We start from the raw sequence: 17,373 nt of genomic DNA, 5'->3' as shown, positions 1-17,373 counted from the left end.
TTATTTTAGGTAGTGGGAACGAATGGGCTTTCAATAGTAGGAGACTCGCTCGTGTGTTAAATATCTAAAGAGTTGGTTAAGTCGTGTTTGGGCAGATACATGTCGATATTTCGTAATTAAGCATCATAACTCGCTGCTGTGGAGCAGAACAGCCTGTCTGCTCATGTCAGTGTCGCTGAGCTGAACTCCTCCTCCTCCTCCTCCTCCTCCTCCTCCTGTGGAGCTCACTCACTAATCGCATTTAGGCACCTTCATCTACAGACTCTCCCAGAGCCGCGAGTGAAGGACAGTTCTGGAGACTTTCTGGGGGTTTTAAGGAGATATAGAGATATAGAGAGAGAACAGGGGAGCTGTACAGGAGGTTTGGGGACAGTTTTAGTTGTGTTTTTAGTTTGTAGATAAGTAGAAAGTCTGAGTTTAGAGTTACCCGACTGAACTGGACTGTAAATATAATCTGTGGGCTGAGCTGAGGGCGAGAGAACGGAGAGAACCCAGGTGAGCTGAGCAGGTAAACCAGCTGGAAACAAACAGAAATAGAGCACAGAAACGTTGAGGACTGCACTGAGGACTGTTATTGAGAGCTGCACTTCATTAATCTCGCTGTCCTGCACTGTAAGCTGATTTCTGGGCGATCCTCTGCCCACACTGCTGCTCATACTGCTCCTCCTACTGCTTCTGCTGCTGCTGCTGCTGTTGGAAGTTCATGGTTCCAGATGGGCTCCAGGCACTTTCAATTTGAGTGATTTGGAAAACTAAAGAAAATAGAGACTTCCTTTATTAATGAACAAAGACAGCTGGACATCAACCTTCTCCTCCACCTCCTGCTCTGCATCTTTCTTTCTTACTCCCAATAAATGGGAATAAATTGGACTATTTCTCCTCAGTTACTAACTGAACTCAAGGCTGGTCCTCCTTTCCTGCATCCACCACTGTGAATTCTTCAGGTGACAGAAAAAGACAGAGGGGCTATGATGACTTTGGCACTGAGGTTCACTCTAATCACTGCCCTCCTACTGCCAGGTAAGTTGGTAAATTATATAAGAAAATATCGATTTTTGTTAGGGACACACCTCCTCATTCAATGTTTTTCATTATTTAAAAATCATCCAAAAATAAGTTTTTTGATTCTTCAAAAGTAGCCTCTTGATTAGATGACAGTTTTACACATCTTTAATAGCTTTATGAGGTAGAGTCACCTGGAATTCAGGCTTTCAGTTAACAGCTGTGCTGAACTGGTCAAGAGTTCATTACTTTAATTTCTTGCCTCTTAATGTGTTTGAGAGCATCAGTTGTAAAGTTGTGAAGAGGTAGAGTTACAGGTAGATGCAGTAGCAATTTTTTTTCAAAAGAACAATGCGTCTTCATTGTTCAGCTCTCATGAGTTTAATAACGTAAAGCATGTCGCAAACCTCCGTTAAAAAACGTAAAGCAGCGACATTTTGCGAAGATTACTTTATTTTCACTTATATAAACCGAGTTTATGCAAAGAGACCACGCCAATACATTTCATCGTAGCCTACTTTATATATTTGCATGAATAATTGATGACTACTGTAGAAACGATAGAGACGATAGAAAGGAATTAGCACGATAGACACTTTTCTATCTTCCCCACGATATTTATCGTCATATCGCACAGCACTAGTTACAGGTTTACAGTGAATAGCCCTATTTGAGTAATGTTCTAATTCATATTATGGCAAGAACTACTCAACTGAGTAAAGAAAAAATACTTTAAGAAATTAAGGTCAGTCAAAAAGAACATCAAAAAATTTATGATGAAACTGGCTCTCATCAGTATCACTCCAGGAAAGGAAGAGCAAGAGTTACCTTGTAGAGAGTTACCACAAGTTAACAGCACCCAGATAAGAGCACCTAAATGCTCCATAGAGTATTTTGTTTGGTTTGTTTAACACTTTTAAGTTACTACATGATTCCTTATTTGGAAAAAGAAATAAAATAAAAACATTGAATGAGAAGGTGCGTTTAATCTTTCGACTGTTACTGTATTTATCATAGAATTATGAAAACATGTTTTGTAATCAGGTTCTGTAACCTATCAATTCAGTAAAAAACAGCAGCTGTGTATTTTAATGCATTTTAAGTTAATGATGGAAAACAACCTTAAAACAACCTATATTTAACATTGGCTAATAGGCATCATTGGATAATTCTGACAGTGAATCAGTGAATCAATGTTCATTTAAAAGTTTTGAATGGTTGGAGCTCTGAGCTCTTCTGCACTCACAGGAATTTTGTAAGTGTGTAATATAAACTAAATTTATACATATAAAGCCATAACAATGAGTCAGTGTTGAATCAACGTCAATGTGCACAAATGAGTCAATTCTGATGTCAGAGATCAACATTGTTTCAATGCATTAGCCATAGGAAAATGAATGTTTATTCAGAGCTCTTTTTCTACATGAGTGGTAGGGGTGGGCGATAGAGTACTAAAATAATATCACAATATTTAAGAGTATTTTTATGATACTGATATTCTCTGTAACTTAACAAAAATAAATTCAAACATTGAGCAGAAACAAAAAATCTGTAAGTTGTTGTTTACTTTGTAAACAGCAGAAACATATCAAGATAATTATGCAACAAAAAAACAATGCAACATAAAATTATGTTAATTACGATTTTATTGTTTCATTGCAGCACAGTATATGTATTGGTGTATGCAAGTTGGGGTGTGAGAAAATATTGATATTTTGCAAAAATGTATCGATTCTTAAAAACACAGTTATTATAGTTAATTAATTGGCAGTAACAATGAAAATAAATGTATTGTTCTTTTCACATCACAACAAAAGCTGTTATTGTAAATGAAATAAAAAAAACTAAATTAATTTATCAATGTTTAGTGAAAGTTAGGAAATAGGTGTTGATACACGGCCCTAATATTAAGATATTAATAATGCAGTGAATGGAGTAAAATTAATGGTATTTGACATATAAGAAACCAAAATAAAGCATGTTGTAACAATTGTTTGTGCGCCTATTGCGATAACAATGTTGAAATAATTTTATTGTGCAGCACATCAGCCCTAGTTTCCATGAAAGACACCAAACAAGAGTTTTAAAGATTTATTTTCTGCACATATTTAGACAGCAGCCTGTAAAAATCATTATAAGTTTAACACACAGCTTTTCCAGTCAGAACTGGAGCTGTGTAATGTTTAAAATTTTAAAGGCCTCCTGTTCCCAAAAAGGAAAGAAAAAAGAAGAGTCCTACAAGTGCTGAGTTTTATTTGTTCCAGCTGTTAAATGATGCTATTTGATATATAAATAATACTTATGAAAGCTGTGTCTCGTCTCTGAGTGCAATATTCTGTATAAAGTTGTTTTAACGAGAGCCATGGTTCTGTTAAGTCAGTAGATATGACCGAGCTGTGGTTTATTATGTAATAGTGGGACTCTTTAAGCTACCATTGTTTTACAGCTGGACTTTTCTTCTTTGCTCAGTAAAAGGCAAGCCTAGCTTATGATGGTTTTAAAAGGCCAGGAGAGAGAAAACAGCTGGTTTGTGTTTTTTTCTGTTTTCCTGAAACTGAAGCAATCAGCATGAGTGAGAGAATAAAGCAACAGCTCTCACAGGGCCTGTGCACAGTGTGTCTTTTACAGGATTTAGATGTGAGGATTTTTGCTGCAATTATTTCTATGTGCTCTAGATCACGCACTGCCAATGTGTTTCGCCACAGTACATCAGATTACGCATGTCATTTAATGAATTGTTCTCGCGGAAGTCATCTGTTTGGGCATGAGTATTTTCTCTGTCCACATGTCACAAGGGTTTTGACACAAAAGCACACATTTTAATGGCATGCTCTCAAAGTGAGGCAGTCGTTTTAAGATGTCAAATTGATGGGATTCGGAATGACTGAAGGCTCAGAGTAACAAACAACTTACGGTGGATGTTGTTAGTGTTGTGATACAATTGTGAGACAAAAAATATTTTTGGGTTTATTTAAAAATATTGGCCTCAAAAACTCATTTACTGATTTCCTAATCTGTAAATTCTAATCAGTAGGAATTAGGGGTCAGTGATATGACCCTAAACTAATATCATGATATTTCAGGATAATAAATATTACATTACAAGTTAATTTCAAGAATATACAACTGCAAAAAAGTAAATATTTTAAATATAAATAAGTTTTATTTAGTATAAATATAACAGTTCTAAAAGTGTTGTCTATTTCATAACAGTAATTTGATATAAAATAAAGTAACAACAAATTATATTATTTTATATTTAGTGCATGCTTATAAACTGCAAACAAGCAATTTAAAAAAGTAAATACAATACATAGCAAAACAGATACAAAACAGACTGCTTTCATGAAAATCACTATTTTCACAATATGGAAATTTTTATCAGGTCAAAAATTTTGTAATATTACTGCATACAATATTTTAAGGCATGTCTTAATCTAATGAATAATACATAGGCCTATAGAGCCTGTATGGAATAACTGGTTTTGATGGACAGGATTTTGTTGGATGGAGGCACTTCTGTGTAGTATTGAGAAGATCAAGTGATCAGGAGATCATGATCCCTGGCAATTTTACATACATAGCTCTGGTATGTAGGATGGCCCTCTCTGATGTTAACAGAAGCATTGGTCTGTTGGAAGTTATTGTTCTCCTCCAAGCGTGTTGAGCCTTCCAGTGATGCTGCATTAGCAGCAATGGGGAAAAAGATGGTGGCAGTGTACGTGCCTGGTGGTGTCAATTTTGCATGTTCAATTATGTGCTAGTCTTCATACTCTCAGCCTGTTGGCTTGGGTGACAAGGGTAGACCTTACCCTGTATTCACACTGGCAGGTGGTGACCAGAGCCGTTTTGACGGACTTGAGGGCTCCAGGCAAAATCAAGCTTACATAAACATTACCTATATATTTGTAGCTAGCTTACCTTCTAGTACCCCCGAAAGCCACTTTTAAGGCGTACTCTCCCATTCAAATGCTTAAAGCAAGATGTTTAAAGGGCCGTATCTTGGAGAGTTTTGAGCCTAGGGTCATGAGATATGTTGTTTGTCCCTAGGCCCTTTACCACATATCCAAAATGGCTATGCCTGCGACCTTTTGTTCCCTCACAGTATCCCGGAAAGCCACTTTAAAGCCTACTCTCCAACTCAAAAGCCTACAGCAAGAATTTTGAATATGATCTTGGAGAACTTTGATCCTAGGGTCACAACATTTCCATATTTTTGTTCATTCCAATACAGAGACTTTTATAGGTCTAATTCATCCAGTGTAAATCATCACTTACCACTGACTTGTTTTTTGTTTTCTAGCTTTCTTTCTTTCTCTCCTTTTTTCTTCCTTTTCTGTTTTTTTAATAAAGTTTCTGAGGATTCAGATTTTGCCGGCTGCAGGAATGACGAACCTGGCTGGTTGACTACTGTTAGCAACTCATAGGAGTGGCCCATTGAGAGAGAATTCCGATAACAGTGTCATTGTACCTTTCTTGCATTGACAGTCACCAAATTTAAAGGGGTGTTTTAATGGTGTTTAGCATGGGCCCCCAGGCAATTGATTGGTTTGCTTGTGTTGTCGGTGACAGAGCGATAAGCGACCAGTCATTTCCTGTGGGAGGATACAATTGGAGTCCTATATTTAGTGTTGATAGAACAGCAAGGGATAATGGAAGTTGAGGACTTTTTGCTATTTTTACATGAATTATAATGACTGAACAATGGCTGAACAAATTCTTCAGAACAGACTCTGGTGTCCAAAGGTCCCCAGACTTTGCTCCCTGCACTGTTGGTTTAGAATTCCAATACTTTTTCCATCAGTGTGGTTCTAAAGACACAAGAGAGGCTCATAAACTGTGTTTAATCTTTTCCTGTTTTATATGATGAGTCTTTGAACAATAAAGGTACAAATCGGAGAAAAAATGAGGCATGAAAGAACATAGCAGATGTTGTTGGTGTCTCTGGTGTGTTGGAGCAACCTGAGAGACTTGCCATCAGCAAATGTGAACACAGTCTAACTAGTGAGCTTGCTTAAACTGGCAAATTGAGAAGAAACTGGGCTAAAATTTTAGCCCAAAAAGATAATTCATGGAAAAAAAGCATTCAAACCTATATGACTGTCCAGAAGTGGGTGAGTTCGGTCGATTCTGTAACATATTCAAGACCCAGGTCTATGTTTTTTGAGTGTATTTCAGTGTTATATGCTTAATCAGTAAACAAAATGGAAAGCTTCTGAAGCTCCTAAGGCTGTAAAGGGTTAAAAGGATTTCTGCAGTCGTGGGCCTTCATCAGTCAGCAGTCAGGCAGATAGTTTACAAACAGAAGAAATTCAGCACCGCTGCTCCTCTCTCCAGGAGTTGGCGTCCTACAAAGATCAGTGCAAGAGAGCGCAGTCAAATCCTCAAACAAATGACAAACCACACGAGGATGACAGCGAACGCACTGCAGGCGTATCTGTGCTTTAGAGTCTGCCACAAGAAAAACACTGAATAAGAGTGGAGCTTGTGGAAAGGTGCCGAGAGGAAACCTGAAACAATACAGAAAGAAAAGGCAGAAAGATCACTGCTGCTCGTCTGGAGTTCTCTAAAGACCGCAGAGATGCAGAACAGCAGAACTGCTGAGATTACTGGTGGTTCTGCGGACAGACGAGGAGAAAGCTGAACTTTGGGTAAATGTAAACAATGTTATGTTTGGCGGAAACAAAACACTGCATACCAGCAGCGAAACCTCGTCCCAACTGTGCATGACTAAGGGAGTGTAGTAGTGTAGAGTTTTATTGCCTCAGAGTTCAACAGCTTGCAGTTATTAGGGAAGAAACAATCCTCCCAAAAGTAGAGAGACTTTTAGGCCTGTGTATTGGCAAGAACATATCATAATTAGGGATGGAACAAAATTTTGTTATTGCGATTATTTCATAATTTTCTTTGCACTACATGATCGATACGTGTGATATCTATATTTTTATTGAAACATAGGCAATTCTCTAAGACTCGTCCCCCAATGTGACTTACTAATGTTACTGCTTCATTACATTATGTCAGGGGTGTTTAAACTTTTTTTGTTGGGGGCCAGAAGGAGAAATATATTTGAAGTTACAGGCCACACTCTGTAATAAACAAATAATGAAATATACCACTTTAAATAATACTTTTTTTCCTGATTATTTCATTTACACACCATTTTACTTGACTTACTATCTTTATCTTTGACAGTGTTGTGTAAACTAAGATTTTTCAAATTGATGTTTAATTTCATGATGTCTTGTTTAATGTCATGTTAAACTCCTTAATTACGGCACCTTTTAGACTCTTTGGCCCGTTTTTCTGCGCTAGAAATGCGCAGCCTCTCCGCTTTTAGACTCTTTGGCCCATTTTTCTGCGCTAGAATGCAGACCCCCTCCGCTTTTAGACTCTTTTGCCCCGTGTCTCTGCGCTAGAAATGCGCACCCTCTCCGCTTTTAGACTCTTTTGCCCCGTGTCTCTGCGCTAGAAATGCGCACCCTCTCCGCTTTTAGACTCTTTTGCCCCGCGTCTCTGCGCTAGAAATGCGCACCCTCTCCGCTTTTAGACTCTTTTGCCCCGTGTCTCTGCGCTAGAAATGCGCACCCTCTCCGCTTTTAGACTCTTTGGCCCCGTGTCTCTGCGCTAGAAATGCGCACCCTCTCCGCTTTTAGACTCTTTTGCCCCGTGTCTCTGCGCTAGAAATGCGCACCCTCTCCGCTTTTAGACTCTTTGGCCCGTTTCTGACACCTAGCGTTCAAACTTTGAATCTCACATTATAAAAACCTGCTTAACAGCGGGCCAACTTTCATTCTATTTCTAAAATACCTCGCGGGCCACTCCAAAAAAGTAAACGGGCAGCAAATGGCCCGCAGGCTATAGTTTGGACACCCCTGCTCTATGTGGTGGAACTAATCAAATGTATAGGGTAAGCCCTACAAATTAATGCATACCTGTCAAGTTTTAGATTTAAAAATAAAGGATATTTTCCTCTGTCCGCATAAAGTCGTCCCACCCGCCCAACGAAGGTTCAGTATCCCTTACATTTTAAGACACATGTGAACCACTTACACACTACAATTAGATTATCAGAATCTGAAATGTTGTGGACATTCCTACATATTTCATTCTTTTAATACAGCCAAATTAAAAATACTTTTCTAGATATTAAAAAAAGTTAAGATTTCATGTCTTTTTTGCCATAAATGCACTCTTTTATATTATATATCTATTTATTTATTTAATAGATTTAAAATTGAACAAAGGGTGCACAAATTCTGCAAAATGACTGTAGGTGACCTAAAATAGTATTATGAGCTTTTACTAAAAGGACATGGACCAGATATATTCCATCTGTAAAAATTAGTCCTAAGTGGCCTACACAATTAATAATTTTTAATGAATACTTCTTTCTTTTGATCACTCCACCCCTGATTAGTTCAGTTAATTTCGGTCCTCTCCACATTTCTGGTTAAACTCAAGCTGTAATTGTTTTTATTTTAAAAGGTTTAATCTGTTTGTTTTATTTCGGAGTATTTTTAAGCAGCTATCAGAAAAATCTCATCACAGTTTCCATGATTAGCCTACCGTTACCTTTCTTTTAGAAAAATCGCTGAATATCCAGATATGTTTTAACATCAGCTGCTCCGACTAGCTGCCTGAACTCACAGCGACGGGGGGCTTCACCCCACTGACTCTCCTTTGCAAGCTGATTGGCTGTTTCTCCTGAAAGGCGGGACTTTCTCCTTGAACTGGCTCCTCGATTGGTTAAGAGACACAGAGCGGTCAGTGCCCTGTCTCCTCAATAATATATATTTTTAATTTTAATATAATACGGGAAATTTACAGGAAAATACTAATACGGGAGGACGGCGGGAAAGAGGAGTAAAATACGGTAGTTTCCCGGCCAAAACGGGAGACTTGACAGGTATGTTAATGTGTAAAATTAATAATGTACTGTAATGTAAAGGGAAAAATGTCATTAATGACAAAAGCGTATACTGCTATACTCTCCTCTTGATCACTTATACTAATTTCACACCATCCTTGTTTGATCCAGCCTGAACCAAAATAGCAGGTCAGAACAAAAAAGCTGCCATAGGTCCGGATCAACTGAACCGTAGTCTGGTTTGTTTTCAGTGTGAAAAGCACTTTTCTAGATGAGTGAAACTTTCATACAAATTACACAAAGTTAAGAGCTGGGTACTGTCACTTATTAAACAATAGAAAGAGAAAAAAAACAATTAAATAACAAAATCAAACTTTTCTTGCTGTGCTGCTCTGCTGCGGACTCCTGTATCTACTGTAACTGTAGATTATCCATTATTTCTAAACTTAAATGAAAGAAGTCCAGCAATATTTTGTTACGTTATCGATATGTGTGATATCTATATTTTTTATTGAAACATTTAAGATTCGTTCTCTAAGACTCATCCACCAATGTGACTTACTAAAGTTACTGCTTTATTACTCTTATGTGGTGGAACTAATCAAATGTATAGGGTAAGCCTGAGGTGAAGAATACTGTTTGGCAATATATATTGAGTATCGCACATATTGCAGTACTGTAATATCAGTGTTTTTGTGATCAAAGTATTGTGGAGATATCGTATCATGAGATGCCCTAATTATGATATATAGGGGTTACGATTTAATATCTGTCAGTAGAGGGCGGCACGGTGGGTAGCGCTGTTGCCGATTCCTGGCTGTGGTGATTCGGGTCTCCCCCAGCCACCACCACCCCCAGTCCACCCATCCCCACCTTTATTATTTGGGTGGTGGGTGGTTATTCTCAGTAGGGGTGTGCCATATCGTATTGTATGCGAAAATATCGCCAACATTTTTGAATACCGTGAATTATATAATACCCTAATCACCCCAATTATCACATCAAGGTACTACTTTTTAATTGTTTTTAGCAAAAGAAAAATTAACACTGTTCTCATTTCGCATTATATATCTACTAGAGACAGATTATATCTGTCCAGTATCATTTATTTTATTTTAATCCTGGATATATGGAGATATATGAAGTGCATTATTATTAATTGTCAGGGCCAGACAGGAATGAGACTGGTGCAGATACAATAAAATAACTTTTATTAAAGTTATAGAGTAGACAGGGGTAGTCAACAGAAACAGGGTCAGTACCAATAATACACAGTGTAGAGAAACCATACCATAACCGGAGGACAGTCCAGAGTTCATACACGGGTAGGCAGTATCACAGGGTAGGCAAAAATCCAGAGTACAATAAACAGTCCAGGTCATACACGGTAATCCAACACAAGGGAGCAGGCAAAAATCAAAGTCGGTAGAAAACAAAAACAAGATCATACACGGAGAATAGCAAGGGCAAGAGGAAACGCTTTGTATTGTAGGATTTACCAAACAGATACTCGGCGAGGTGTGAGCGTGAGCATGGTCCTTAAATACACTGAGTAATCAGTACTCGGGACTTCCTGGTGGTGTCATATGACGTGTCATGTGATCGGGAGTGTGTGTTGTGTCATGGAGTGGTGCGTTCTGGGTATTGTAGTTGTTACTGTGAGAATCGCAGATAGAGCTGGATGTGGGAGACACAGACGTGCTTTCAGCACCAGACATGACATTAATATTATGACATTCTGGATCATTGACTTCTGTTACAAATATCGCCAAGAGTATCGTTATCGTGAAAATACCATTAAATATCGTGATATTATTTTTGGGCCATATCGCCCACCCCTAATTCTCAGCACTGCAGTGAGTAGCACTAATTAGCCTGGTGGTGATGTATGAGGTGTTAGTGTGTGTATCATGCTGGTGGTGTATAAGGTGTTAGTGTGTGTTGTTCTGGTACTGGAGTGAGTGGATCAGATACAGCAGTGCTGCTGGAGTTTTTAAACACCACCTATAGCTGAAACACCTTGTAGATGAAAGTCAAACAAAAGAAGATGCTTGACAGAGAAAGAGAGAGAGAGAGAGAGAGAGAGAGAGAGAGAGAGAGAGAGAGTTGATTGACTGATTAGATCATTGCACACATACATAGGTATAAATAAATGTCCCTAATACATTCCTTATATATATATATATATATATATATTTAAATATAATATATTTATATATTTATATATTTTTTAATTAATGTCAAAATGCAAATTGTTTCCAAAACGTTTCTAAACATTTAGTCACAACTGTGTAATTCACTCAAAACACAGTTCAGTAACTGGGATTTAGGCATCCAGACAGTTATCTGTTTATTCTGCTCAGTGCTGAACTCTGCGTGTGTGAGTGCTCATATTTGTCTGTCTGTCTGTCAGATATTGGCCTCAGTGAGAGCTTTGGGTGTTTTTATGCCACAAATCCTCATTTTAGAAGGATTATGCCTCAGAAGCGAATGCTCAGGCTTGTGGACAAGCCCTAACTGTGAAAATGTAGTTACACATAGCAGGAATTAAGTCTTATTCATACTTCCGTGTTTAATCCTCAGGGGCTAATGCTATAGCAATATGTTAAGATTACCTAAAATAGCAGCCCACTTTAATTTAGCTTCTTTTTATGTTGAATGTGAATGAATGTTTTTGCTTATTAAATGGGACACGGTTATTTGCACATACAGAATGAATTAATCTCTGCGCTGTGTAGCCCAGGCTTTCCTTTCTATAATCTATAAATAAAAAGGAAGATATATTTTATTTTTATTAATTATTAATGCAAAAATTCTAGATGAATGCATATTTATCATTGATCACATTACAGGATGTGTTTTTCTCTGCAGAGATTTATGTCTAGTTCTGTATCCCGCTGCTGCCTCCCACTCCCCCGAGATTACATTCTGTCCTTTCAGAGTCATACTAATGTGATTTAAAATTAGCAGGCATACCACAATTCCCAAAGGAACATATTTAAAACATAAAACCTGAAAATGTAATGTAGGATCTCTGGTAGTTTTAGAAATCATCATCATCATTCTATGATTCTCCTTATTAATATTCTATTGGAACAAAGGTGTAAAAAGTATTTATATTAATTACTATGTAGGTAGAAGTATAGGTATTAGGGTTGACAATATTTCTGTAGAAGTTGAAGCATCAACTCAAGCTTTTTACTCAAGTAAAGAGTAAAAGTACTGATTTCAAAACTACTTAAAGTAATGTAAAGGGAAAACAATGTCATTAACAACAAAAGCTTAAGCTGTAAAATAAGTTGATGTAAATAATTACTCCAGTATAGATAACCAAAATTTATATTTAATTAAGGTAACAAAGTATTTGTACATTGGAATACTGCTCTGCTATACTGTAAAATCCTCTGGATCACTTACACTGATTGAACATCTTTCTTTTTTCTGTTTGGTCCAGCCTGAACCAAAATAGCAGATCAGAACAAAAAGCTGGCGTAGGTCCGGATGAAGCCTGGTTAAAAAGGTGAAGCCTGGTTCGTTTGCACCTTTCTAAATGAGTCAGACTTTCAGACAAATTACACAAAGTAAAAAGCAGGGTATCATCACTCATCAAACAATGGAAGAAAAAAAAGAACCAATGAAATAACAAAATCAGAATTCTGTTGCAGGGCTGCTACGCTGCTGACTACTGTATCTACTGTAACTGTAGATTAACCCTTATGTATAAACATAAATTAAAGGAGTAATTTGTTACATTCATTCTTATACAGCTCTGGAAAAAATTAAGAGACCACTTCTGTTTCTCAATCAGTTTCTCTGGAATAACCCTGTTTTGTTTTTAATCACAGTTTTACTTTGTCTTACACATTGATTTTGGATAACTTTATGCCACTTCTGGTGCAAAAATTCAAGCAGTTCAGCTTGCTTTGATGGCTTGTGATTATTAATCTTCCTCTTGATTATATTACAGAGGTTTTAAATTAGGTAAAATCAAGGAAACTCATCATTTTAAGTGGTCTTTTATTTTTTCCAGAGCTGTATGTGATTCTGTATGTGATTCTGAGCACAGTAGCTAGAAAGCTATCTCTCCAAATTCTACAAACAAATCTACAAACCAGTTATTGTCAAGCACAAGGAGACGCAGCTAACTTGGGTGTTGACCAGATGTAATAAAGGTATTTAGCTACTAAACACTAAACTGTAATATAAAACCAAAATACACAGATCAAGCAGAACATTATGACCACCTCCCTTGTAGTTCTATAGTTACAGACTGTAGCCCTGTATTTGTTTCTCTGTATACTTTATAGGGCCCCACAGTATAGAAAACCACCACATTTATTTGGGTGGTGGGTCATTATTATTCTCAGCACTGCAGTGATGAGCACTGATTAGCATGGTGGTGGTGTATGAGGTGTTATTAGTGTGTGTTGTGCTGATAGTACGAGTGGATCAGATACAGCAGTGCTGCTGAAGTTTTTAAACCCGGATACAGGACACTTACATTTCTGAATGTGAACGTCAACGTCAAGATAGCCAAATCTAATCTAATCTAAGAAATAATCTGACTGCATTAATTTATAAGGATTATAGTGTGAACATATCCTTTCTGACTGACTGAAATTGAAACCTTTATATGTTTGGGTTTTTTTTCCTGGCTTGTACTGCTTTTTACATAGAGACAAAGGCTTATTCCAGTAGAGCTGTTTTTTTTTTTTTACAATAGAATAGAATGGAAACTGATTCTGATTATTATTTTATGAATTATGCAATAGGCTTTGAGGTTAATCTCGCAGACAAAAAGGCTCTTTTCACATTCATATGAAAAAAGCGAACAGATAATACTCTCAATACACCCAAGTGCACATCCCTTCCTGGGAGGTTATGTACTGTATATATATGCGCGTGTGTGTGTGTGTGTGTGTGTGTATTTGTGTGTTTGTTGGGTCACACACCACAGTCTGGTGTCCAGCATCGTGTGGTTGTGTCCAGGCTGATCCTGACCCACTTTCCCCCCCTTCTGGCCGGGCTATCGCTCTTTAACTGCTGTAGAGCATGCTCCTGCCATCTGTTACACACTGGCCTGTTGCCATGGCGGCACTGCGAGTCTTCTTCATCGCATCCAAACAGATGCGATGCAGCGGGTCGCAGGTCACGGAGTAAGGGGCTGGGGCCAGGCTGCAGGTCATTCTACTACTACTGAACCGTATCAGTGTTCCAGCTCGCTCTGGACACGGCGCTCAGAGCCGCAGTGATTACGAGTATGCTGGAACTGCCCACACCCAGGCCCTGACAGCTAAGTGGGCGGGGGTCAGAATCAATCAAAAGAAATGAATGTCCATGAAAAGCAGGATTACAGATATCCAATCATCATGTATTCTAATCAGAGAATGGAAAAGAGGAACACAAGCGAAGGGTCGTCCTCTGCCCACCAGAAAAAGAACCCCAAGCGCATGCGAACAATCATATATCTTGTCTCCTTCATATCTGTCTGAACTCATTTCTCTGTATTGTCCTTCCCAATGTCTTCGCTCCGCAAACTCTGGTCTTCTTACTGTCTTCTCAACCAAATGTTCTACCCAAGTACGGCTTAAGGATAGTTTGGGCCCCTGGGCAAAGAGTTAAATTAATTTATGTATCTGCGCTTAAGAGAAATTAAATAATTTTAAAACAATACAAATTCAGAAACATTAAGTAAGGACCTGAATTGCATATTTGCAACAAAACGCCTGTTATGAAATATGGTAGCTTGCCTGGCAATTTGTAGGTCCCTAGAATAGCAGGGGCCCTCGTGACCAACAATCACAAAACCAGTATAATATTATATTTCAGCTATATTGTGCATATAGAACATGTTGTAGTTCTATGATTACAGACTGTAGTCCAGACATTTTGCTAAGCTATGTGTTTTTTGTACTTTTCTTATTAAGTTCCTAATAAGTTGTCAAATTCTAGGAAACTGACACCAATAAATCCATAATTCCTGTTTTTTGCTTATTCAAAATTAGATGCCATAAAGTATTGAAAAGTAGTTTGTTGCAATGTACAGCTGCCTGTCTTGTTACCTAAATTAATTCTTAGATCTTATTTGTTTATTCTTAAAATACCAATTTTGGGAAAATCACTAGAATGTACTCAGTGTCCTCATGCTATTAGCATAACCACCATTTAGCTTTTTTTTATGTTTTTGCTAATTCTATTCTAAAACCTTAATCCTGTTACTTTCATTCTAACAGTAACAGTAACAGGAATTAGTGCCAGTAACAGGAGTGGGTTCCAGTAACAGGAATGAGTGCCATTAACAGGAGTGATTTTTTTTGTCCTAAATATCAATTATTTATTTAAAATAAAGGCTTTCTTGAGAGAAAATCAAAGGAATTAGTGGACTTGCTTTTAAACATGCTTTATAAATGTCACATGAGTTTTGTAACCATCTTCAGCTTGGAAACCTTTTAAAACATTAAGTAAAGCTGCCTGAGTTTGACCAGTGTTTGACCAGAGTTTGACATGTTTTGAATATGTAACAAACAAAGATTCAGAGTTGAAAAAAGATAAAAAAAAATATGGGTACCACTTTAAAATAAGACTACCTTTATAAAGGGTTTATAAATGGTTTACAATTAGTTTATTAATGGTTACTAATTAGGTTGTAAATGCCTTAAAAATCATTAATAATCAGTTATAACACATACGTAGAAAGGGCAACAATATAGACGGCTGTGGATTTACTATTTGGCAAACAACAGGTCATTGTTGCCCTTTCTCTGTATGTGTTAGAACTGATTATTAATGATTTTTAAGGCATTTACAACCTAATTAGTAACAATTAATTAAACTAATTGTGAACCATTTATTAACCCTTTATAAAGGCAGTCTTATTTTAAAGTGGTACCAAAATATGTTTAATTTGCAAAAGTTGAATCAAGCAAATGATGAAATGGCCTAGAAGTGTTTTTAATAAATTTCTCAATCATAAGTATTTCTCGATCATGAATATTTTGAATTCATCCAAAAATGTGAATCGTTTCCAAAGCAACACAGACGAAGGGACGAAGGGGGTCGTCCTCTGCCCACCAGAAAAAAAGTAGCGTCAAGCACATGCGATCAGTCGACTATCAGACAGTAAGAGCTAAGGGTTGAGTATCTTGGAGGGATGTCAGAGCATGCGCTGCCAGTTACACTGTCAAGTGTGGATAACCCTGCCTAATAGTATTACTCAAAGAGAGAGCTCTCGGGGTGACTTGCTCGGCTTCCTGGCACATCATATTAAGCATAATGCCTGGCTTAGGGCTGAGTTCTGCAGTGGTGTTCAGCTCTAGTTAGACTGACCAGAACATGCTGTGGAGCTGTAAATGAAATATGGGCAAGGTCATATTGAGACGTGCTGCTGCTACCTTTTTCCTGCTCTTGTTCACACTACAGGATATGAATACAGTATGAGACGGGGGTGACCTTGACCACGCCTTAAAGCCTGCTATAAAGGACTCTGTTGCTATTTTGAATAGAATAAATATGAATGGCTTTTGTTTAAATAAAGCTGTGGGTAGGTGTGTAAGTGTTTCCTTGTAATTGTGCGTTTTAGCGTGAGTCACTGCAGTTCATTTGAAGTATATTTATATAGAGATTTTTACAACAGATATTCTCCAATAGTAGCATTTTATTACAGACGTGTGTGTGTGCAGACACCTAATGAGCAAGCCAGTAGTGGGAGGGAAAACATGCTGAAGGCAGGCCAAAAAAAAAATTCAATAGAAGGACATTTCTCATTAAATTTACTTAATACATATGTAGATATACAGCTCTAGAAAAAAATAAGAGACCATTTAAAAATGATTAGTTTCTTTGATTTTACCAAATTTAAAACCTCTGGAATATAATCAAGAGGAAGATGGATGATCACAAGCCATTAAACCAAGTTGAACTGCTTGAATTTTTATCACCAGGAGTACAGGCATAAAGTTATCCAAAAGCAGTGTGTAAGACTGGTGGAGGAGAACATGATAAGATGCATGAAAACTGCGATTAAAAACCAGGGTTATTCCAACAAATATTGATTTCTGAACTCTTAAAACTTTATGAATATGAACTAGTTTTCTTTGTATTATTTGAGATCTGCATCTTTTTATGTTATTTCAGCCATTTCTCATGTTCTGCAAATAAATGCTCTAAATTACAATATTTTTATTTGGAATTTTTAGAGAAATGTTGTCTGTAGTTTATAGAATAAAACCCTGGTCTCTTATTTTTTTCAGAGCTGTATATGTTTTTGTTGTGAAGTATATAGTATAAAATAAACACCTTCTCATTCAATGTTTTAATTTTTTTCTACATTGTAAATGAATAGTGAAGTCAGACTATGAAGGAACACATAATGAATCGTGTAGTAACTTAAAAGTGTTAAACAAACCACAAAACTCTGTGAAGAAGCATTTAGGTGCTTTTATCTGGGGAGATGTTAACTTGCTGTTTTTGAGGCTGGTAACTCTTGCTATTTCTTTCCTGGT

The 17,373-nt window shown here is 37.3% G+C and overlaps 1 protein-coding gene across 2 annotated transcripts in view; it reads left to right on the top strand.

Annotated features, from left to right (window-relative positions):
- Positions 1-203: 203 nt before the first annotated feature.
- Positions 204-17,373, top strand: part of nectin1a (nectin cell adhesion molecule 1a) — a 66,101-nt gene continuing 48,931 nt past the window's right edge. For both annotated transcript variants that reach the window (XM_022675997.2, XM_022675996.2), the window contains exon 1: positions 204-1,020. In XM_022675997.2, the coding sequence (XP_022531718.2) occupies positions 969-1,020 (52 nt within the window). In that variant the 5' untranslated portion in view covers positions 204-968. The remainder of the gene's footprint in view (positions 1,021-17,373) is intronic.

The sequence above is a fragment of the Astyanax mexicanus genome, chromosome 17 (genome assembly GCF_023375975.1).
Source record: "Astyanax mexicanus isolate ESR-SI-001 chromosome 17, AstMex3_surface, whole genome shotgun sequence".
Lineage (NCBI taxonomy): Eukaryota > Metazoa > Chordata > Actinopteri > Characiformes > Acestrorhamphidae > Astyanax > Astyanax mexicanus.
The sequence above is the reverse complement of the archived record's forward strand: the minus strand, read 5'-3'. Positions and strand labels throughout refer to the sequence as shown.